The 23814-nt window shown below is 54.0% G+C and overlaps 1 protein-coding gene across 1 annotated transcript in view; it reads left to right on the top strand.

Annotated features, from left to right (window-relative positions):
• Window positions 1-23814, top strand: part of AIFM3 (apoptosis inducing factor mitochondria associated 3) — a 38789-nt gene that overhangs the window by 11788 nt on the left and 3187 nt on the right. The window contains exons 7-19 of the mRNA XM_031949033.1: window positions 3129-3174; window positions 3595-3755; window positions 5445-5531; window positions 10058-10149; window positions 12910-13040; window positions 13283-13398; window positions 13507-13578; window positions 16366-16429; window positions 17213-17289; window positions 17606-17723; window positions 21610-21708; window positions 22955-23030; window positions 23289-23393. Coding sequence (XP_031804893.1) covers window positions 3129-3174; window positions 3595-3755; window positions 5445-5531; window positions 10058-10149; window positions 12910-13040; window positions 13283-13398; window positions 13507-13578; window positions 16366-16429; window positions 17213-17289; window positions 17606-17723; window positions 21610-21708; window positions 22955-23030; window positions 23289-23393 — 1244 coding nt within the window. The remainder of the gene's footprint in view (window positions 1-3128; window positions 3175-3594; window positions 3756-5444; window positions 5532-10057; window positions 10150-12909; window positions 13041-13282; window positions 13399-13506; window positions 13579-16365; window positions 16430-17212; window positions 17290-17605; window positions 17724-21609; window positions 21709-22954; window positions 23031-23288; window positions 23394-23814) is intronic.

The raw sequence follows: 23814 nt of genomic DNA, 5'->3' as shown, positions 1-23814 counted from the left end.
AGTTTTGACTTTTCCCTTGAGTTTCCCGCCCTTCTCTGGGCCCATAGGCCGGGTCTGCGCCTCCTTCCCGCGCCTGCAGTTCTCCCGGGCACAGTGTCAGGCACAGGGCCCTCACTCAGGGGCAGGAGCCGCGGTTTAGGCGGCTGGGCTGGGCACACGTGTCCCTGGCCAGCTTGGGAGGAAGGGTCACGAAGAACCCCATTGCACAGATGAGGAGACTGAGCGTTGTCTCAGCGGGATTCGCACTCAGGTTCCGCAGAGGAGGGGGCGCCTTCTGCCGCGGGAGCCGCTTCTGGGCCCGTCTCTGACGCCGCCTTCGGGACCTCGGCAAAATCCCGGACGCTGGGCCTGGGAAAGGCTTCTGCCCGAGCCGGGGCCCCAACCTTGGCTCTGGTGCCTATAGGCCGGGAGCACCAGGACAAGCCCCTCCCCCTCTGGGCCCCAGCGGGGGAACACCTGAAACCTGGGCTCTCCCGGAGCTGCCCCGGGCTCAGGCCCCCGGGTCCCCGCCAGGGAGGCTGAGAAAGGGGGGCACCAGCTGCTGAGGGGAGACCCCACCCCCCAGAGGCCGGCGGCCCAGCCCTGGCGCCTCTTGCCTACTAGTGGCGGGCGGCCCAGCCCTGGCGCCTCTGGCGGCCCAGCCCTGGTGCCTCCGGCGCCTACTAGTGGCGGGCGGCCCAGCCCTGGTGCCTCTGGGGGCCCAGCCCTGGTGCCTCTCCCCTACTAGTGGCCGGCGGCCCTTCTGGGCTGTTTCCTCCTCTGGGACGCGGCTGAGAGAAGCGGCTCCCGGGGTCTGGGGAGCCCCGAATGAGCGATGGCAGCCGCTCGCTCTCTGCCTTCCTGCACAGGGACCCCCCCTCAGCCGGATGGGGGCCGCCTCTGCCCACGGGGGGAGACGGGACTCCCGTGAGAAGCCAGGGCAGAAAGGCCGCTCCCCCCTCCCTCCCCCCTCGGCCCAGGACGCTGACCAGCCCCGCCAGTGGGTGGGGCGCTGTGGACCCAGCCCCTCCGAGGCACTGGCCCGGCACTGCCTGGCATCCAGCCTAGGGGGCGCTGAGGATCCCTCCCCTCCCCCCCCAGGCTTGGGGGGGCACCTGGCCCCGGGACACTTCTCCCTGGGGAGGTGGGGCTGGGCCTCAACCTGGAACCTCAACCATCCCTTCCCCTCCCCCTCCCGACACTCTCAGCTAAGTGCTCCATTCCTCCTTAACAAAGGCCTGGGCCGGATCAAAACCCCCCCTCCCCCCCTCCACACCCGGGCAGGAAGGACTTCCGGGAGAGGCTGGGGGGGTTCTGGGGGCGGCTCCTGGGGAAGAGGTGGGGGAGGGGCGGGGTGCGCTTGTATGGGGGCCACGGGTCTACTTGGGCACAAGCGCGGGCTCCACACACGGCGCCTCCCACACTCGCCTCGGTGCCCATGCACACGCGCAGGACGCACACGGACGGGCACCGGGCACTGCGCACCCGGGTCAATGTGCGGGAATTGTGCGGGTGCCACAAAGGCGAGTGTGAGCGTGCGCAACGTGCTGATGTGTCTGTGCCTCCGTGTGAGAGTCCCCTGGGGCCCAGGCTCGGGCTCCCCCTGGGGGATGCTCAGAGCAGCCGGGGCCCCTTAGGGCTCCCTCCCCGGGGCCAGCCCCGGGCACAGTGCCTGCACACACCGGGGGCAGGGCTCTCTGTTGGACATTTCAGTTCCTTCCTGAAAGCCCCTGGGGGTGCTGCCCTCCCTCCTGGGAGCCCCGCCCATCCCTCCTGAGAGCCCCGCCCCTCCCTCCTGGGAGCCCCCATCCCTCCCTCCTGGGAGCCCCGCCTCTCCCTCCTGGGAGCCCCGCCCCTCCCTCCTGGGAACTCTTCCCCTCCCTCCTGGGAGCCCCGTCCCTCCCTCCTGGAGCCCTGCCCTTCCCTCCTGAGAGCCCTGCCTCCCTCCTGAGTCCCTGCCCTCCTCCTCCTGGGAATCTCCTCCCTCCTGGGAGCCCTGCCCTCCTCCTAGGAGCCCTGCCCTCCCTCCTGGGAGCCCCGCCCCTCCCTCCTGAGCCTGCCCCTCCCTCCTGGGAACCTCCTCCTCCCTCCTGGGAGCCCCGCCCCTCCCTCCTGGGAGCCTCCTGCCTCCGCCTGGGAGCCTCTGCCTCCGCCTGGGAGCCCTGCCTCCTCCTGGGAACCTCCCTCCCTCCTGGGAGTCCTGCCTCCCTCCTGGGAGTCCTCTGCCCCTCCCTCCTGGAGCCCTGCCTCCCTCCTGGGAACTCCTCCCCTCCCTCCTGGGAGCTCCCGCCCCTCCCTCCTGAGCCCTGCCCATCCCTCCTGAGAGCCCCGCCTCCTCCTGAGCCCCCATCTCCCTCCTGGGAGTCTTGCCATCCCTCCTGAGAGCCCCTGGCCTCCCTCCTGGGAGCCCCATCCCTCCCTCTGGGAGCCCCGCCTCCCTCCTGGAATCCTCCTCCCTCCTGGGAGCTCCTCCCCTCCCTCCTGGGAGCCCCCATCCCTCCCTCCTGAGTCCTGCCCTCCCTCCTGGAGCTCAGCCCTCCTCCTGGGAATCCTCCTCCTGGGAGCCTGCCTCCTCCTGGGAGCCCCGGCTCCCTCCTCCTGAGAGCCCCTGCCCTCCCTCCTGGGAGCCCCATCCTCCCTCCTGGGAGCCCTGCTCCTCCTGGGAGCTCCCCATCCTCCCTCCTGGGAGCCCGCCTCCTCCTGGAACTCTCTCTCCTGGGAGCCCTGCCTCCCTCCTGAGAGCCCTGCCCTCCTCCTGGGAGCTCATCCTCCTCCTGGGAGCTCCTGCCCTCTCCTGGGAGAGCCTGCCCTCCCTCCTGAGAGCCCTGCCCTCCCTCCCTGGGAGCCCCATCCCCTCCTGAGAGCCCTGCCCCTCCCTCCTGGAGCCCCCATCCCTCCTCCTGGGAGCCCCGCCTCTCCCTCCTGGGAACTCCTCCCCTCCCTCCTGGGAGCCCCATCCCTCCCTCCTGGGAGCCTCCACCCCTCCCTCCTGGGAGCCTCCACCCCTCCCTCGTGGGAGCCCTCCCTCCTGCCCTCCTTTTGCCCCCCCTCCCCCAGGGCTGCCCCCAGCCAGGTTCCGGAGCCCGAGTTTAGGGTTAAGGTTAGACCTCCCCAGTTGGTGGAGTCTTTACCACCCTTGGGTCCCACAGGCCCTGCAGACCCAGAGGAGGACCAAAGTGATGGCCAAGTGCATCTCTCTGAGCAACTACCACGTGGCGCACCAAACCTGATCGGGAGCGGGTGAGCCCTTTGGGCCTGAGGGTGGGCCTGGGGGGCCAGGGTGCTAGCATGGGCAGGTGGGGGCATGTGCCAGGGTACTGGTGTAGTTACATGGGGGCACATGCCAAGGTATCTGCAGGGGCATGCAGGGGGCCCAGGTTGGGACCGGGCGGGCTTGGCCCAGCCTATTTCATGGCTGAGAATATTGGCCCCCCTCTCAGTCCAGAGCCAAGCCTGGGGTGTCAGGGAGCTGATACCCCAAAGACTCACCCCCAAAGCCAGGGTTCAGAACCCCCCCGCACTTCCCCTCCCCACAAAAGGTAGCTGGCCCCCTTCTGGCTGGGGCTCCCAGGTCCCTCTCCCCCCACCATGGGCCACATGTGGCTGCACCGGGGCCTCCGGGGGCCGGTGACGGCAGTCCGTTGCTCAGTCTTCTTCCCGTAGGGGCGGCCGGCCTGGTGTGTGCAGAGACCCTGAGACAGGAGGGCTTCTCCGACCGAATCGTGATGTGCACTATGGACAGACACCTTCCTTACGACCGCCCCAAGCTCAGCAAGGTGGGCAGCTCCCCCTCCCAGCCTGGCCTTCACCAGCCCCGGGGGCCCTGCTGGTCGCCCACGTTCGGATATGCACAGAAGATGCCCAATAAGACGCCCAGAGAGTTATCCCCGGGGTGCCTGAACTAGAGCAATGACTCACAGTTATGAGGGCGCGCCTGTGGCTCAGGTAACAGATGACAGGCTGAGGTGACAGAGCCCCAAAGCTGGCAAGTGTCTGAGGCTGGATTTGCACTCACGGGCCTAAGTGCAGGGCTGGGCTCAATCCACTGCCACCTAGTGCCCCCATCTGGGGAATAGCTAGCCGGCCATTCGGACCTTGCACAAAAGCTGAGGGGTCAGCCGGGGCCTGGACGTCCAGTGCCCGGCTGAGGGAGGCCATGAGCGCTCCCTGAAGCCTTCTAGGAGGGGCTGGCAGGGTCACATCTTGATTTCTAGAAGGTCACTTCGGCAGCTGGATAGAGAAGCGGATCGGAGAGGGGAGAAGCAGCGATGGCCTGGATTAGGGCACAGTCCCTGGATTAAAGGGAAATATGGTGGAGGAGACCCAGCAAGTGGGATGAGTGAGGAGGGGTAGGGTACGTTTGTTGAGCGACATGAATAAATGACCAATTAGGAAAGGCTCATTTAGCACCAAGTACAGCGGACAGAAGCAAGCCCAGATGGATGTTCAGGTGGAGCTGTCCAGTACTGAAGCTGGGAGAGATCAGACTCAGACCCCCTGGTACTGATAAGGTCCCCGAGAGAGCCAGTGAGTGGGAGAGAGAAGAGCAGCCCCTCAGTGAGTCTCAGGAGGTGCCCACATTTAGTCCAGAGGAGGCTATCCATCAGAGCAGCAGCTGTGACCAAGACAGGGTAATGCCATAAGCCAAGAGAGGGGGAACGTCTAGGATGAGAACATCAAAAGCTGAGAGAAGTAAAGTCTGGTGGACCAGTTCTGATGATCTTGTGACAAAGAGAGCCATCTGCACCCAGAGAGAGGATGGTGGGAGTCAGTGTGGACAACAGAACATTCCCACTCTTTTTGTTGTTGTTCGGTTGCATTTTATTTTCTTTTTCATTTTTTTCTTTTGGATCTGATTTTTTGTGCAGTGTGATATTTGTGGAAATATGTATAGAGGAGTAGCACATGTTTAACACATTGAATTATTTGCTAACGGGAGGGGAGAAGACGGGAAGGAAAAATTAGAACACAGGGTTTTGTATTGGTGATGTCAAAAATTATTTGTGCATATATTTTGAAAACAAAAAAGCTATAATTAATAAAGAAAGAAGAATGTGGATCAAGGAAGAGTCCCTGGATCAAGTGAAGGAACCTTGCTAATGTGCCTTGAGCTCCTCGAAGGGCTTTGTAAATGCTGTTGTTGCTGTTGTTTGTCAGGCAGTTAATGGGAAGATGTAGTTAACAGTAGGGGTGAGAGCTAAGAGGGCAAGTGACTGCCGAATCCCTGCTCAATAAAACCTGAAACGATTTCTCAGGGCAGGTTTTCCCATCCAGAAATTCTGGAGCTCCAAACCTTGGACTTCTGGGCCCTGGTCTGGTACTTCTAGTTCTGCTTCTGTTTGTAATAATGGATGAGCCCAGAGGAAGGACCAGGGAAGGGGAGGTGGGCAGAGCCTATGCAGCCTTTCAGGGCTGGGACCCAAATGGGAAGGTCAGGGATCATTCTGATTCTCTCCTCTTTGCAGTCCCTGGACTCCCAGCCGGAGCAGATCGCCCTCAGGCCCAAGGAATTCTTTCTGACGTATGACATTGAAGTCCTGACTGAGACCCAGGTGAGGGGGCTTTGAGGGTCTTTCACGTTGGAAGAAGGAAACATTGCTATGGAAAGGCTATCAGCCCTGGGAAGGAGATTTGAAGGTTAACTAGTGAGTATCCAGTCCAACCTATTATTCTTAAGAAAGAGACCGAGATTTGCCCAAGTTTTAGCTTATTCCTTGAAGCTCCTAGCAATGTGACAGAGAGCCTCAGCTGTCATTGATGACTGAGCTGGGCCAACTGTGGAAAGAATGGTATCTGAAGCATCACGAGAGAGAAGAGGCTCCTCAAAGCCTCCTGGTGTTGGTGCGTTGGAGGTGTTCGAAGGGTGGGATCAAGATCAGAAAAGATAGGGGGATACGGTGAGGGCATAGAGTCGGGGGACAGAGAGCGAGTGTGTCCTCATGTCTGAAGATACTTCTGCAGCTTACTCTTCCTTACTAGTCAGACTTAGGTCCAAAGGCACCTCCCTTCATGGCTTCCTTTTCTGAGGGTTGAAGTGATTTTTATGGCAAGACAGGGATTTCTCAGCTGCTCCATTTTTCAGAGTATCTTCTGCAGATGCTTCCTTCTCATGTATCTATCTTGGTTTGTGTTATTCTTCAAGAACCTATCCTATGGGTCTTCTACCCGGTCAGTTGTATTCCCACCATGATTTCTCTTTTGTGGTTTCCTCCTTTGATCTTCACTTCTGTTACTTCCCCACTTTATGTCATGGCTTTCCATACAAGCATACATTTTCTCCCTTCATCACATATTTTACTTAATCTGTTTTTTGGATGAGGGGTGACCTTTTATTATTGCTTTTCTACCGTAATCCCCAATCTACCAAGTCCCAGAGATACTCACAGCCAGCCCACCTGATTTCTCTGTGTTCTATGTCATATTAATGGTTATCTCTGCAGTGTACAGAGCACTTCCTTCCAACAACTTTCTCAGCTGGATAGCACAAGAATCATTAGACTCATGTCCTGCCTTGGACCATACAACTTGTAAATGATAGAAATAAAGATTGGAAGCATTGGACCAGACTATCAAGAACTGGGGCTGGGCCATAAATCTGACCTCTCAAAGGCTGGTGAAACTAGCCCATGGAGTTTGGCTGGTTTGGTCGGCTATCTCTGGGGTGTCATCCAGCCTGGACAAAATCTACCCCCAGGGATTCGAGGGATTGCCTCCTATTGAGTCGGAATTGTCAAATTGCCTCTGAGGATGGCTCCTGAAAGCCGGCAAGGAGGCAAGGGGGCCCTGGGGAGGAAGGGCTATTACTTTGTAGACATGTAAAGAGCTTGGAGCGATTTATTTAAAAAAAAAAAATCAATTTCCAAGGTCCTGGGAGACACCAAAGAGCAGATCATGCATTTCTTTCTGTGACAAAGTGCCTGGCTGTCACACACTTGTCCACAATGTGATCACCCCCCCTCTGGCAGTGAGCGTGGAAGGGGTTAGTGCGGTGTCTCAGGTGGGAGTTTGTAACAGATTAGAATGTGGTCACTTCTTGCCGAGAGCTCTTTCTCCCAGAGGCCTCAGCTACAGCTTCCAGAGTTCCCCAGAGAATTGCATAGACATGCCGACATTTAGACCTCCCCCACCCACAAGGGAAGTCCATCAGCCTGGGGAGGGACACAAATGGCACATGGATCCTCTCTCAGGTGGTGAGGTGTGTCCTGAGCAGGATGTTTGCACTGAGGATGGGAGAGTGGAAGGTCTAGCTCTCAAAAATGAGGATTGGTCAGAATTTCTGGGTAGCGTGACTCTGAACACAAGGTGAAAGTTTGGTAGCAGTTCGCTTGCCCTTTGCTTTTAGAGGAAGTAGGAGCAGGGGACAGATGTGTGTGTGTAGTGGGGGGAAATGTGGCTTTCAGACTATGGGTCACAGTCCCTTTTCTCTGGCTGTGATCAATGCCTGACCTTGAGGAGTAGAATAGCCCACCTAAAGTATATGTTTTTTAGTCCTAGAACTTAGGGTTGGGAAGGACCTCAGAGACCATCCAGTCCAATTTGTTCTTGACCAGGAATCCTCTCTACAATATCTCTGATGAGTAGTAAAGAGTTTCTGCTTGCTTAGCTTCAGTGATGGGGACCTCACTATCTCTAAGGCAGCCCCTTCCACTTTTGGACAGCTCCAGTTATTAGGCAGTTCTCATGAGTCAAACCTGCCTCTGATCCCCCTTCTCCTCTCTCTGCTCTGGCAGAACCAGCCCAAGCCCTTGGCCACAAAACTGCTTCCTTATCCTCTTTAAACATCCCTAGTTGCCATAGTGTATGACCACATGGCCCTTCGTTGCTCTGCTGATCCTGTTTAGGTGCCCTACGGTTGATCAATAGCCTCCCTAAAACACGGGGGCCAGAACAGGACGTTATCCTGCGGTAGTGTTCTGTTCACCTTAATGAGGATCAGAGTGAGAACCGCTGATTCTCGGCCTCTGACACTCCCTGAGAGAGGTAGAGGCTCCTTACGGGCCAGGATGTCCACAGAGCTTTTGTTTAAGACAGGAAGACTCTGAAATCCAGTAAGAAGAAACTTTTCTAGGGCCTAGGGGAGTGAGTGGCAGAGCTCAGGACTTTTTGTGCTATAGACAGGGTTATTTCAGTCCAACTGATAAACATTAATTAAGCTCCTACTAGGACTGGAAATACAGATAAAAAAAAATCAACAATCCTATCCTCATGAGCTTTTTATCCACTAGGGGGAGATAACATGCACACAGATAATGAAATACAAAGTGATGCAGAGCCCTTAATCTTAGAGGATCAGGAAACACCTTGGGTAGCCCCTGGTAGCTGAGCTGAATCTTGTAAGGAGATGGAGATTCCAGAGGCAGGAAATGCTGCTCACTCCAATTCTGAAGTTTTCCCACCTGGGTAGGATCTGTCAAACTCCACAGCTTGCTCTTTAAGAGGCCAGGGGCCGTCCTGGCCATAGTGAGACTTCTCAGTGAGGAGGATCAAGGGAAGAGAAATAACAGTAGATCTTGGGGTTGTCAGAGGTGGGAAGGACTCTAGAGATCATTTCATAGAGGCGAAAACCAATTGGGTTTGTCAGATGACAGAACCAGGACCTAAAGAACCCCCAGGAGGCCAGAACAATGGACCAAATGTGGAAGAGAACAATTAATAGGGATAAATGTGAAGTCTGAAATTTGGGTTCAGACAATCAACTTTCCAAATTGACCTTTCTATGACACAACATTTACAGAGCAGATTTGTGACCTTTATTTTATTTGGTCCTTTCCCAACCCTAATCCTACCCTTGTGAGGCAAGCAGGGGAGGTTTTTACTGTCCTGATTGTACAGATGCGAGTATTGAACCTCAGAGAGTTTTAAGTGACTTCCCCAGCAAATGGCAAAGTGGACACTCAACCCCCAGTTTTCTGTTGTGATACAGGAGCCCCCTGCCAGTGGCTGCTGGAACTCAGACCTTTAGAATGGATCTCTTCGTGTGAGAGGATAATGATGATAATTACCCCGACTAAAAAAGTCTTACCGAGTCTCTTCTCCCTTTCCTTCCCCATGGGTTACTGAAGAAACTCTGGGAGGATCCTACTCACAAACAACTCTTGGATGCTGCTACTTCTTATGCCCCATATTGGGCGCCATATGTTGTGATATGGGAGCCACCTGCCAGTGGCTGCTGGAGGTCTAACTCAGACCTGTAGAGTTTTCTATCTCTGTGTCCAACACTGGAGTACAGGAACTCAAGGAAGAAACGTGGAATAGTGGATAGAGTGTCAGAGTCAGAGAAGTCTGGGTTTCAATCTTGCCTCAGATACTTGCTTGCTGTGTGTCCCAGGGGAAAACTCTTAATCTTTCTTCCTCTCACCTATGAAATGGGGTCAATAATAGCATCTATCTCAAAGGATCGCTGGGAAGATCCAATGAGATAACATATATAAAGTGCCTTGTAAACCTTCAAGGGCTATGGAAAGGCTAGGTGTCATTATTATGATAATTTTTATCCTTCTCCAGGACTGCTTTTTTTTGTAGAGAAAGTTGGAAAAGAGGCTCTTTGAGATCCTTCCCAGCCGAGGGCTCTTCCTCACGACTAGTCCAGGGGCTTCTACATAGAAGGCACTTAACCAATACCAATAGATTTTGTTATCTGTTCATTTTTTTGTAAACACAAGGACTCGAACTGGCATTTCTCAGTTCTGATCCCTGAGGTGAGCCTCTCACAAGTCAGTGGGACCATAGAAACTATGTGAGGGCTGCCAGGTGCAAAACTCAGCTGATTATATTGCTGAGAGACTATAACTATCATCATGGACAACTGAATTTCAGTCCCCTGGTACAAGGCCCTGGTGGCCCTATCTTAGTTTCAGTCCTGTTTGCTATCTTCTAAACCACTTCTGCAGTGAGTCATGAAATGTTGTTCTCCCCACTTTCCTGGTGATAAAACAGAGCCAGGAAGAAAGAGGATTCCCGGGTTCAAATCCTGGCTCAGGTCAGTTGCTTTATTCCCTCCCCCTCCCCCTGCTGGGTATTTTGAACTGGGCTATTTGTCCCTCTCTGGACCTGTTTAAACTCTTCTTTATGATTTCAGGTTGTCACAGTGGATGTGAAGAACAAGAAAGCAATATTCAAAGATGGCTTTAAGATGGAATACAATAAGTTGCTCTTGGCCCCGGGAAACACGTGAGTGGCATTGGGTGAAGGGGAGGGTTCTTAGGTCTGCAAATCATTTTTCTCAGTCACTCAGCAAGTTTTTATTAAGTGCCTACTATGTGCCAGGCACTGCACCAAGCACTAGGCTCAAGAGAGGTAAAAACACAGTCTCTGCCCTAAGGGAGTTGACTACAGGGTAGGGACTGTAACGAGTATCTTCCATTATTCAAATTAGGAAACTCAGGCCATCATAGTAAATGAAAAAGTGTCCTAGGTGAGATTTGAACTCGGATCTTCTTGAGTCCAGATCCAATCCTGTGTCCAGTCTGGATGCCAAGCTGCTCTCCCATGTAACTGGGCCAGTTCCTTTTGTGGTCCTTTGTGCCTCAATACTGTCTTTTTACTTCTTTTTACTAATTTGTAGACTATTGACACTCAATTTGCCTCTCTATTCCCCCTGGGATCATCCACAATTTTGATTCTTTTGAGACAATTGTGTTCTATGTTCCCAGCTACGGAGCAGCCCCAGAAGAATGTTTGTGTTGAAAGAGGTAGGATTGTCTAATGGGGCAGCTTGGGATGTATCCAAAGTTCTATACGGTTTCCCCAGTATGATCCAGCCTGTTCCCCTCCATCCAATTCTTGATTCATCTCATTCCAATACATCCACTCCATTTTATACTTTTCTCCAAATGATAAACATCACTGAACCGTGGGTAGTCTATCCAGTTGCATGTCATAATCTGGAAAGTAGCATTTTTCATCCACTTGGTTTTTCTTGTATGGCTTGCTGGGAAGTACTTGAAATGGAAAAAAAAATACCACATTCATTCAACACCTACTGATTCTGCTCTGTTCATGTTCTTCTTCGAGATACAAAAGGAGTTACCAAGATGACTAGAACATACTCTCTTCCCTCAAGTTGTTTACCATGCAGTTGGTACTTCCTGCTGAGATACCAGAGACACCATTCTCACACCTGCCTTTGTGAACCTTAAACCAACATTGCTCCTATCCTTATAAGTACCGTGTCAGTTATAAAATACAGGCAGTTGGCTTAGTTTTACAGATGAGACAACTGAGGCCCAGAGAAGGTGAATTAACAAGTAGTGACTGGCAGGATCAGGATTCACTTGAATTCAGGACTTGTGACTAGTAGAGATTTATACTCTTTCAATCCTATCTCTTAACTATAATAATAATGGAACAAGAAGGTTCACATGAGAGGTATAGACAGGGCATTTTTGACAGCTCTGAAGAACAAGGGCTCATGTTAGATTGTTAGTGGGTTGGGGCAGGATTCCCAAAGAAGCTGTTCTTGGAAGAGGGTAGGATTTTAATAGGCAGAGGATGCCAGGGAAGCACATTCCCCTTCAGTCATGGGGAGGGCCATGACTTTTGGTCTCCGCTGTCCTATAAAGAGAAAGCGCTCTGACCACTTTGTTCTCCAGCCAGTCTCCTAATCCAGATGGAATGGAAGGGTCACGGGATTTGCATTTTGCTGAGGACCTAGGCTGGCATTCCCATTCCCCAGTATACTGCACAATAGACCTTATATTTTCTGTTCTTCTCTTCAAACGATTTACCTTACCATCGGGATTTGTCCATTTACCAGCAGGTCTCTCGGATACTTCCGAGAGGAAGTGAGGGTGTGAATTAAGGGAAAATGGTCAGAGTTGGGGAGCTTCCAGGAAAAGTGGAGGCATCTCAGGGGGATTGATGGGGAAGGTTGAGGGAAGACTGAAGGGAAATGAAGAGAATTAAAGGGGGAGGAGGTGGGAATGAAGGAGCTAAGATTCTAAGAGTTTCTTGATGAATTAATTAGTAAGGCTCACTCTGGTCAGGCCTCTCCTTCACTCTGAAACCTTTGTGCCCCTTCCCAGCTTGAGGACAAAGGTAGCCACTCCTCCAAGGAGTATTGAGAGCCCTTCCCGGCGGGGCCCCAGCTGCTCTTGCCAGATTGCTCACAATTACCTGGTGCTTGCTGCCTTGATACATAACAACCAACCTCTGCCCCTTTTGCAAGGTGCCCCTCATGCCCGGCCTGCACTCTTTCCTCATCTCTATCACCCAGAATTCTTTGCTCAGCTGCTCCCTCCTCCCTATCGCTCTTCCTGATGCAGCCTCCTCTTCTTCCTCTCCTTTCTCTCCATTTCCCCTTCCTAGCCAGGGGTTAGCCCTCCTCTCTCCTTGAATTTCCTGTTTTGCTTCATATTTGCTTCTCTGGATACATGTCGTCCCCCCCTCACCCCCACAGCCTCCCTGGTACAACAAAAACTTCTTTTAAAAAATATATTCATTGACATTAATTTTTTAAAATGTTGCATTCCCTTCTCCCCTCATAGGGAAAGCAAGACCTTTGATACCATTACATGTGTGAATTCATATAAAATATTTCCCCAGTAGTCATGTGGGGGGGAAAAAAAGCAAGAAAAATTAAGAAAAAGCATTGAGTTTGCACTCAGAGTTCATCAGGTCTCTGGCTCCGGAAGCGGATGCAGTTTTCAGCATTGGTCCTTTGGAACTGTCTGGGATCATTAGCTTGATCAGAGCAGCCAAGCCTTCCACAGGGGATCTTACAATATTGCTGTCCCTGTGGACAATGGAACATAGACTTCTCGAGGGCGGGGGCCATTGCCTTTTTTGCCTCTGAATCTGCAGTCTCTGGCCTGGCACACAGTAGGCACTTAGTAAATGTTTGTTGAATGAGTGAATGTGAAAAGTTGGGGCGGAAAGCTAATAAAGAGATGTGGTAGTAGAATAATTTTGTCTCTTTTGCGGGGAGGGTAGCCCCAAGACACTCAACTGCAAAGGAAAAGAAGTGGAGAACGTCTTCACTATTCGGACTCCAGAGGACGCCAATAGGATAGGGAAGCTGGCACGTGGGAGGAATGCGGTCGTTGTTGGGGCCGCCTTCTTGGGTGAGTGGGCTGTGTCCAGAAGCCCCCAAGGCTCCCCTCACACCCTGGGGGACCGTCTTTACTCGGTCCCTTAGCAGATCGGAGCATCCCTCCTCCTAAAGCTCAGTGTCTATCTTCATCATTCCCTTGAGGACTCCTCTCAGTCTCCTGAGAAGCTGGGACTGTCCCTCTTCATCCTCCTCTCGGGAGCTTGATGCAGGGTCCCCGCGCCCCTGGGGTCAGCGTGTCCTTCTCGTCTCCAGGAATGGAGGTGGCCGCCTATCTGACCGACAAGGCACACTCCGTGTCAGTCGTGGAGTTAGAAGAGACGCCGTTCCGGAAGTTCCTCGGGGAGAAGGTTGGCCGAGCCCTCATGAAGGTGAGAGGCTGGGCAGCCGGAGAGCAGAATTCTCACCCAGAATCACCCTCAACCCTGGGGAGAGGGAGCTGCTGGGGCACCCACCGCTTCCTTCTCTCTCCGCTACAGATGTTTGAGAACAACGGGATCAAGTTTTACATGCAGACTGAAGTCTCAGAGCTCCGGGCCCAGGAAGGGAAGGTAGGTGTCCCCGGGACCTCTGGGCTCACCATTCTCTCCTCCCCCTTCCCTGAGTCCCTTTGAATGCCCCTCCACACCATCCTGTTCCAACCAAATTCAGAAAAACCTGTTAGGTCTTGAGGCAGGTAGAGACGCTGTCCCTGGTGCTGGCAGAGACCGGCAAGTTAATGAATCCCAACTCCTGCTGTCTGGGAGTTTGTGGCCAAAACAAAACAGAAAAAGCCGAGATTCTGCGAGGAAATCTGAGCTGGGAGAGACGATCTGGTCCAATCATTTCATTTTATAGGGGAGAAAAGGGGCCTACAGTGTCAGATGTCAGTTAGCACAGGGCTCTGCAGGCTGGAACATTGGACTGTTGGGGAAGATGCAACCAGAGGGGGATTCATGTCAAGTCTTCACCTTGTGTCCAAAAAGTCACTTTTCCCAGTGTGGTTGGAGGAGGGTGTGATCGGGGCTCGGAGGAACCACACTCCTCTCCCCAAACTCCAGCACAAGATGGAGAGACATGGGCTTTAAAGGCCATTTTCACTTTGCACTGAAAATCAGTGCTGTGAGAGAGGCAGGTAACACTGATCAGGAACCACGTTACAAGGACACACCGAACCTCCGACACCCGGGACTCGTCCCCGGCCAGAGGGAGCTGCCACACCCTGGCCAGGTCCTGGGACCTCCAATTTGGAGCCCTTTCCATCTCAGTAGCAAAGTGTTTGGCAAATTCTAAGATCCTTTTAAAATGAGGGTGATAAGTGAGTGCTGAACTTGGAGTCGGGGAGATAGAGCAGAGGTCAAATCCTGGCAAGAACCTCTAACACATGGTGGTGAGGCAAGATCTGCCATTAGGCTTCACAGCTCTCAGCGCTGGCAAGTTTTATTAACTTAAATATTTGCAATAATGAGTTTATGGTACGGAATAGATAATTCAAGCGCTGACCCCACTAGGGGAACGAGCCGCCGATGGGATTTCCTGGGGCTTCCCACATCTTGTACTGATAACCAGTGACAAGCCCCTTCTCTGCCCGTTGGAAGCCATGGGCGGCCTGGCAAAGTGGGAAATTCCCATCGGTCACCACTGCCCTCAGGTGAACTTGACAGGCGCCGGAGTCCCAAGTGTGGAGAACCTAGGAGTGCCCTCTGGTCAGCGACCCCCTGGGAGGCCCTGATGGGTTTCTTGTGGTACTGGCTGGGATGCTGGCTGATTGCAGCCAAATTTTGGCTGGTGCTCAGGAACCGGATTTCTTTACCAGTTCATTGAATTTGGGACATTGGGACACAGTTGTTTATCAGATTTTCCCATGGGTTGTCTGGACTTCCCCGGGGATCCTACGTGCATGTTGTTTTCTTATGAACACACAGAGTTTGCTAACTTAGCTTGATATTGAAAAGCAAGTTATGACGGTCAGATATGGGGATACTTGATCACAACTTGGTGGCTTAATGCCAAATGGAGTCGGCTCTGTCAAGGCAACAAGCACATTTCCTTCACTTCAGAGCCTCAGGTTCCTTTTTTTGCTGAGAAATTAGGGTTAAGTGAATTGCCCAGGGTCACACAGCCGGGAAGTGTTAAGTGTCTTGAGGCCAGATTTGAACTCAGATCCTCCTGACTTCAAGGCTGGTTCTCTATCCACTGCACCACCCAGCTGCTCCCTCAGGTTCCTTTTTAATAAAGGGAGAAAGTTGGGCTTTCTGATCTTCCCGGTCCTTTCAGGCAATATATTTACCATCCTATGACCCTAAGTCCTTAGTAAACTGTAGAGTACTTTTCCAGGGTGAGGTGCTTTGTGAATGGGAAAGTGGTTTTTAGACTGTTAAGTATCACCTAATGGTTATGGGGAATGGAGCATAAACTGCTTGAGGGCAGGAACTGTTTCGCTTTTGTCCTTGCATCCCCAGGGCCTAGATACGGTCTGGAGGGTTAGGGATGGACTTGTGATTTCACTGGTAGAGACAACTCTAGCGAGCAAGCTCCCTCTGCAGCGTCCCTAAGACTATCCTGAGGAGTGGCTGAGAGTCTGGCCCAGAGTCACTCAGCCATTAAACCCTGCACTTCCTGATTCCAGGGCAGGCTCTCTATCCACCCTGCCATGCTGCCTTTCTGGCTCACACTGGGGGCTTAATATATGCTTGGGAATCGGAGTGAGTGGGCTAGCCTGGGCTAGCGGGAAGAACGCTGGGAGGTCCGGGGACCCAGGTCAGGCTGCTTTCCGGCTGTTTCCCCAGACTCCCCTCCTGGACCATGGGGCGAAGCTCTGGGCTTCCTCCCGTGCTGCTGGGGCCCTGGGAGCTGGGGGCGGGGGGACCAAGGAGGGCTTCCTCCCAGCAAAGCAAAGGCCGCCCACTGGGCAGGATTAGTTTAAGAAAATCACATGGAGACTGGCCCTCCTTGCCTCCCCCCTCCCCCCAGGCTTGTTGAGCTCTTAGCCATCACAGTACAGGTGGGAGCCCTGTGGGATTTGGATCCCCAGGAGGCTGAGGAGGGGGGAGGGGCTGGCTCAGAGAGGGGGAGGGCTTTTCTGAGGTCACACAGCAGATAGAACTTCCATCCGGGGACTTCTCGGCCCCCCACTCCCCAGAACCGGTCCCAGGTTTGCTGCTTCCTACACAAAGCACCGCGTTTCACGCCTTTATTCTGTGGAGAGAAGCCTGGGGTTGGGGGGTGGGGGGAGGGACTGTTAGCCCTGGGGCGGCCCTGCCTCCCTCCCAGTCCCCTCCCCCACCTGGTCCCCTCCCCCACCTGGTCCCCTCCCCCACCTGGTCCCCTCCCCCTCTGCTTCTCCCTCCCCCTCGCAGCTGAAGGAGGTGGTGCTGAAGAGCGGCAAGGTGCTTCGAGCCGACGTCTGCGTGGTGGGCATAGGTGAGTGGCCTCGGGCTCCCCCTGCTGGCCGCCAGGCAGGGACGGGCCTGGGCCTGCTGCCAGGGCCGGGTGCAGTGTGGGTTACAGGGAGGGGGCAGGAGGAGGCCGGCGGCTGTCATTCCAGGCTGGAGGCAGCCGGGGGAGGGGGGGCACCTTTGGGCCTGCCCGGGGCCTAGTTAGGAATGTTACTGGGGCTTTTAAATGGTATTTTATTTAGTTAATATTTTGCCCAATTCCATTCAAAACAAAAACCATTTTTCACATCTACTTTCTGCTGAGGCAGTTGGGGGTAAGTGACCTGCCCAGGGTCTCACAGCCAGGAAGTGTTAAGTGTCTGAGGCCACATTTGCACTCAGGCCCTCCTGACTTCAGGAGCTCTGTCCACGGCGCACCAGCTGCCCCTACATTTGGTTCTAAAATGGCTGAGTTGTAGGATCTGGGTGAGGCTTGGGCTTGAGCCTGCGGTTCAGGCATGGTTAGGGCTGCAGGTGGAATGCGGTGCAGGCTTGTCTATCGGGCGGTGTCTCCCTTGGGATTTGGGGTGAAATGAATTTAGTTGGGACTTGGTTGACGGTCAGAGCTGGGGCTGAGGTGAAGTTGGGGCTAATGGGAGGCATGGGAGGAGACCAGGAGAGGAGCCCCGAGGGTCGGCTCCCAAAGCCAGGGGCCCCCCTGCCCTTCCTCAGCCCATTCTGCCTCCCTCTTGCTGGCTCCTGGGCTTGTAAGGGCGAGCTGGGCCAGGGGGCAGGAGAACCCGCCTCACGCCGCCCTGTGGCCCATCAGGCGCGGTGCCAGCCACAGGCTTCCTCAAACAGAGCGGAATCAACATGGACGCCCGCGGCTTCATTCCTGTTAACAAGGTCAGGTCCCCCTTCGGGCCGAGGTGGGGAGGCTTCGGAATAGGAGGCTCTGAGCAGGCTGTCCCGCTGGGGGCCCTGGGGAGGGGGAGGCTAGAGGGTCAGGACCCTGATGGGGAGGGTCTGAGATGTGGCCCGGCCACCATGGACCTGTTCTGGGTTCTGGGTGGGGGGTTCCAGGATCTGATTTAGGGGTTCCAGGCTCTAAGCTGGGCGTTCTAGACTCCAGGCCAGGGTTCTTGGCCCAGCTTCTCCTCTAAATAACTTGTCTGAGTTTTCTCTCTCCCGCCCCGGTTGCCACCTGCATTTTCTTCCCCAGATGATGCAGACAAACATCCCCGGAGTCTTTGCGGCCGGTGACGCCGTCACGTTCCCACTGGCCTTGAGGGGCAACAAGAAAGTGAATATTCCGCACTGGCAGATGGCCCACATCCACGGTGCGTGTGGGGCCCCGGGGGGGGGGCAGGAGCAGAGCACCCTCCCAGCGGGCACCCCTGGGCCTTAGCTGGTTTTAGAAGGGGGGGCAGGGACTAGCAAACGGCCCGAGCACACAGTGCAGGGCTCGGTCCCGAGAACCTCATCTCCCCCATTTCTCTTTCCTTCACTTCCTTTCATGGGATCTCTCCCCATGGAACCATTAGGAAATGTTTCTTGGTGAATAATGGTGACATCCATTTCTAGACCGTCTTCATTTACAAAGTGCTTTCTTTAAAAAAATTATTTTTGTTTATTGAATATTTTCTCCGGGTACATTTGAAACAAAAACAATTTTTTACATTTGTTCTTAAATTTTCTGAGTTCTCCATTCTCTCCCTCCCCCCCCCCGCCACAATTAAGAAACCACATGTGAAGTTAAGCAAAACATTTCCATAAGTCAAGTTGTGAAGGAAAACATAGTCTCCCTCCCCAATGAAAATAGAAACCCTCAAAAAAAGAAAGAAAGAGACAGCGGGAGACAGAGAAACGGGGGAGAGAGAGAGAGAGAGAGAAGAGAGACACAGAGAGAGAGAGAGAGAGAGAGAGAGAGAGAGAGAGAGACAGAGAGACAGAGAGACACAGAGAGACACAGAGAGACACAGAGAGGGAGGGGAGACACACACACACACACACACACACACACACACACAGAAAGAGAATGCTTCATCTATTCAGACACCATCAGTTCCTTCTGTGGGTATGGATAGGAGTTTTCATCAAAAGGCCTATCGAGCAGTCTCAGTATTACTGAGAAAAGCAAAGGTGTTTACGGCTGGTCATCCCAGAACGTTGTTATTACTTACAAAGTACTTTCTTCACAGCATTGAAGTAGACAATGCATTTGGATTCCATTTTATAGAGAAGGAAGCTGAGGTTCCCAGGGTTTCACAGCCAGGCAGTGACAGAGCTGAGACGACAATGTTTTCTTTGGGGTCCAAATCTAGAGCTCTTTCCACTAGACTTTGTGGTCTCTAATGAATGAAAAAGCATTTATTAAGTGGTTACTGTCAGCCAAGCCACTGTGTTAAGTACCAGGGACAGATATAAGCAAAAAAGGCAGGCCCGACCCCCAAGGAGCTTCCATTGTCTTAGGAGAAGACGGCAGTAGAGGCAGTTAGAGAAGGACTTTGTGGCCAGGGAGCCAGAGAGAATGGTGATTGATGTAGGGGGGCGATTGGTTGACTCGTCTTTCTAAGAAGTGGCGACTGTTCCCGAATTAGTCTTGGGAGGGTTTATAGAGGAGGGGACATAAGCCAGGGGTGTGGCCCGGTGGGTTCTTGAGATGGTTCGGGACAAGGAGACGTGCTCACCAAACAGCTCTGAGTCACAGTTGTGGACTTTCAGTTTGGACAGAGGTAGAGGCTGCAGAGTTGGGCCCATTGCACGGAGAGAACCAGAAGGAGGCAGCTTCATGGATGGCTGGGTAGATGGATGGCTAGATGAATGAGTAAAGGGATAGAGGGATAAACAGATCGTCAGGTGGAAGGATAGATGGAGGAAGAGTGAATAGAGAAGTAGAGAAAACATTTATCAAGTGATAAGCTAAGCCCTGGGAACACAAATGCAGGTAAAAATAAACACTCCTCAAAGAGCGTGCATTCTAATGGTGAAGAAAGCACAGGAATGGGAGCTGAAAAGAGGGATGAAGAAGGGACCCTTGGGGGGCAAAGTCCAGAAGGAGTCCAGAGTGCCATGGATGGATAGAGCGGACAGGTGGATACATAGAGAGTGATGTGTGGATGGACGAAGCGATGTACATGCCGCTGCTGAATGAATGACTCATGGGAAACGGTAGACAGATGGATTGGTCAATGGCGTATGGGGACACAGGTCAATAAATGAATGGGATGATGATGGATGGTTCAGTTGGTGGATAAAATAGACAGATGGAAGGATGAGTGAAATGATGGATGAATGGGATACAGCTTTTCTTCTAAGTCATTGAGCAGAAATCCAAGTGGGGTTTTACTCTTTGAAGAAGACCTCAAATCCCAGGCAGGACAAGCAAACATTTTGGGGAAAGGTGCACGATCCATGGACTTTTCCCTTCCTTTTCCCCCTCCTGAGGTTAAATGAATAATGAGAATGTCATTTCCCTCACCCCACCCGCTGTGTCTCAAGCCTTTGAATATCTGCTAAGACCCAATCTTGCATGGCCAGAAATGGAAGGGCCTTCTCCCATCAGAGCGTGGCTCAGCAGATGGTTTCCCAAATGTCTGTGGCCAGGATCCCCATGTCCCATGGCCAGCCTTCTGGTCTTAATCCATGACACATTTATCCCAGCTTGGCTTTGATGAGAGACAGAGAATCCATCTGGATGTCCTGGAAGCCTTTCCAGCGTGGTAGGAACATTCAGGGCTTGGGATCACCTCTGAGAACGCAGGGCCGTGGGCCGGACACGGGAGAGGGATAGTGGAGAACCCTGGTCTGTATTTGGAGGCAGCTTTGTGAGTCTGTCAGTAAGCATCTGAAGTCTGTGCCAGTAAAAGAGAGCCTCGAGGTGCTCACAGGGTGTCCGGATTAGATTTGAGATAATCACAGAGGGAAGCGCTAGAATAAGAGGAATCAGGAAGGGCTCTCCCCAAGAGGTAGGATTTCAGCTGGTTTGAAGGAAGCTAGGAAGCAGAGAGGAGGGGGGAACCCTCCAGCTGGGGGGGGGCATCCAATAAAAAAGACAACAATCAAAAAAATAAAGAGGGGGAAGTGGAGCATGGGGAGGTAGCAGGTGCAAGAAGACTAGGAAGGTGGGGGCTGGGAAACTCAACAGAGGATTTTTGCATTTGGTCCAAGAGGTGACAGGGAATTACTTGAATGGGAGAAGGGGGATGGTGACAGTCGCATCTGGGCTTCAGGAAAAGTTAATCTGCCCAAGAAACAGTGAATATAAAGCAATAGAAAGGTCAGGATGTTATTACCATTGTCATATGCCTGTAAAGCCGCTGAGGGTGTCCCCCACTGCCCAGTCATTCATGCTTTCGCCCACGGGCTTATCCCTGCCTTGCTTGGATACTTCCAGAATTCCAGAATGTCGGCGCTGGAGACCCAGTGGGGCCCAGGATCCCTCCTGTGCCTGAAAAGGACTCTGCTACTGCTGCTCTGCGTGCAGCCCTTCAGTGATGGCCACTCGGTGCCTCCTAAGGCAGCTACTGCTCCCCAGGGCGCTAGGAGGTGCCACAGTGCACAGAGTCAGAAAGACTCACATTCCTGAGTTCCAATCCAGACATAGATGCACTTGCTGTGTGACCCTGAATGAGTCCCTTAACTGTTGGCCTCAGTTTCCCCATCTGTAAAACGAACTGAAGCAGGAAATAGCAAGCCAGCCTTGTATCTTTGCTGAGAAAATTCCCCAGAACCTCAGTCACTGACAGCCTCTTATCCCTTGTGAGCCTCACTGTGGGACTGACCTGGAGGAGAGAGGTGTACTGGGCAGGTGTCTCCACCCTCCAGGGATGGGGTGTGTGTGCAGCTTAAGGGATAGGGAGCTCTGTGTCCCTGGAACAAAGCAAAGGCTGGCTGAGCACTTGCCGGGGAGCCTTGGTCAGGTACGGTTCGGACTGAGTGGCTACTCGGGCTCCTTGGAAGCCTCGGCCTGAGATTCTGGGATCTGTCGTCTCTGCTCATGGCGCGTGTTCGCACAGTGTGACAGCACACACACAGTGATGGTGCAGGAAGGACCCCCCCCCCCCCGAGGCTTTCACCTGGGCTCTTTGCCAGCTCTTGGGCTGCTGGGATACCGTCACTGAGGTCGTCCTGTAAAGACCGACAGGGTGGTCTCAGTGGAGCCCCCTGAAGTAGCTGTCAGCCCGGGTCCTCGTTCTTACAGACTCCTCCTCCTCCTCCTCTCAGGGCGCGTGGCGGCTCAGAACATGCTGGCCCAGGAAGCCGAGATCAGCACCGTGCCCTGCCTGTGGACCGCCATGTTTGGCAAGAGTATCCGCTACACAGGTAATGTGGGGGCTGCTTGTCTCACGGGTAGGGAGGGGCCCTGGGTGCCAGGGAGAGGAGGGAGGGAGAGCCGGCGAGCCGGGCGGTGACTCTGCTGCCAACCTGAGCAGGTAAGGGAGCCCAGAGCTCCCTCGGGAGGAGTCAGCCGGCCCCCAGCATGGCGGGGAACAAGGGGAAGGGAGGGAACCAGCCTCAGCCGGTGGAATCTCCGCCACGTTCCTGAGTGGAAGGGACCCCGCCGATTGGCGGCTCCTGCTCAGTGCAGTTCCTGCTGGACAGCTCCGGGTGCTGACCGGTTTTTCCTCTGAGCTTGCAGGGATTCTCCCGGCCTTGTACGCAGACTTCCTTCTCAGCGCTCTGCTGCTAAATGCTAAAAACGAATCTTTACGATTCCAAAGGAAGCTCATTGGATCCCAACTGTGTCGAGTTTTGGAAATTAAGCTCATGGATCTTTCTTAAGAACACCTGCCTCTGATGGAGCCGGAACTCGGCCCCTCTGTACCTCCCCCTCGGCTCCAGATTTGGGCTGTGGTAGAGACAGTGGGCGAGCTGAGGCTGGCGGATGCGGGCTCCTTCCCATCCAAGTTCTGCCGGGTGGAGATCCTTTAGGGACCTCCATGGGCTCTAGTTTCCTCTGTGAAAAGAGGGGTCGGACCCGGTGACCTCGGAGGTCCCGTCAGACTTGACCTTTGGTCCATATTCGAGTAGGCTGTAAATTCCTGGGACTAAGGGATTCTGGGATCAGACTTGGAACTGGAAGGGACCTCAGTGGACACTGACTCTCCTCCACCTGATTTTGTGGGTGCCCAGAAAGGATGGATAATTTATTAGGGTCACGTAGTGTCTTGTGGGATTGAACTCGGGGTTTCTTGATGCCAAGGTCACCGTTCTGTCCATTGGGACACTGCTCTGACCGACAGCCCCTCTGGGTAGAGCCTGCTCCACTGCCCGGAGTCCTGTCATTGAGAAACTGCTCCGGACTCCAGACATAAGGCTACCTCTCGCATATCCCCCTCCCACTGCTGCCCCTCACCGCCCCCTCTAGGTAGAAGGAGAACAAGGCTAGCCCACTTTCCCGAGGATGGCCCTTCAGATAGCCCGGGTCCATCACAGGCGAGGGGAGATGTGGTGGGGGGGTTCGTTGCCGTCCGGGGCAGCCCAGGGCTGCTGGGAGAAAGGGAGGAGGTGCTTGGATCCTGGCTCTGCCACTCCCTGAGCACCTCTCTGTCCTTCTGACCATTTCTAGGGTATGGGGACGGATTTGATGACGTCATCATCCAGGGGGACTTGGACGAGCTGAAGTTTGTGGCTTTTTACACCAAGTGAGTGAATCCCTGGGGCTACTACCCTGAGAGAGTGGGGGGGCAGCTTTGGAGAGCGTCCTGCCCCTCCCCCTACCCCTGCCAGTTGTGACAGGGAGAGGAACCAGCTTTGGGAAAGCTTCCCTACTCCTGAACCTTGCCAGCTGTCAGGGGACGAGCTTTGGGAGAGCCTCCCTCCCTCCCCCCAATGCTGGCTGTGAGGGGGGAGGGGAGCCAGCTTTGGGATGCCCCCCCCCCCAGCGCTCTGACTCCTCACAGGAATGATGAGGTGATCGCCGTAGCCAGCATGAACTATGACCCGATCGTCTCCAAAGTGGCGGAAGTTCTGGCCTCGGGGAGAACGATCCGCAAGCGGGATGTGGAGTGAGTAGAAGCGCCTGTGTCTCCCCTTTCCCGTCCCAGGCCCAGGATGGGCACGAGCTAGCCAGCAATAGACCCTCCCCCCGGCAGTGGGCTCAGGTAACAAGGTCCTTCTGCCCTCAATTGGGGCGACGTTCAGACGGTCACAGTTTTAAAAGGGAGAGTCCGGGGCCGGAGCCGCTGCAGCCGGAGAAGCAGCCTCACTCTGGCCAGAGGGAGCCCCAAGGGGGCGGCACCAGGGAGTGAGCTCTTTTGGGACTCCAGTATCTCCTATGAGGATCATTTAGGGGAGTTTCTAGGACCTGAGGCCACAGAGAGGGCAGCCTCCAGCTTCTCCAGGTGTCCCAGAATGTGGCAGAAAAGCCGATTACTGAGGCGAGCTGGCGGGGAGGGTGGGGAGGCACAGGCTTGCCTCGGAGCTGCC

Source organism: Sarcophilus harrisii, chromosome 1 (assembly GCF_902635505.1).
Source record: "Sarcophilus harrisii chromosome 1, mSarHar1.11, whole genome shotgun sequence".
NCBI lineage: Eukaryota > Metazoa > Chordata > Mammalia > Dasyuromorphia > Dasyuridae > Sarcophilus > Sarcophilus harrisii.
This window is presented reverse-complemented; position numbering and strand designations above follow the sequence as displayed.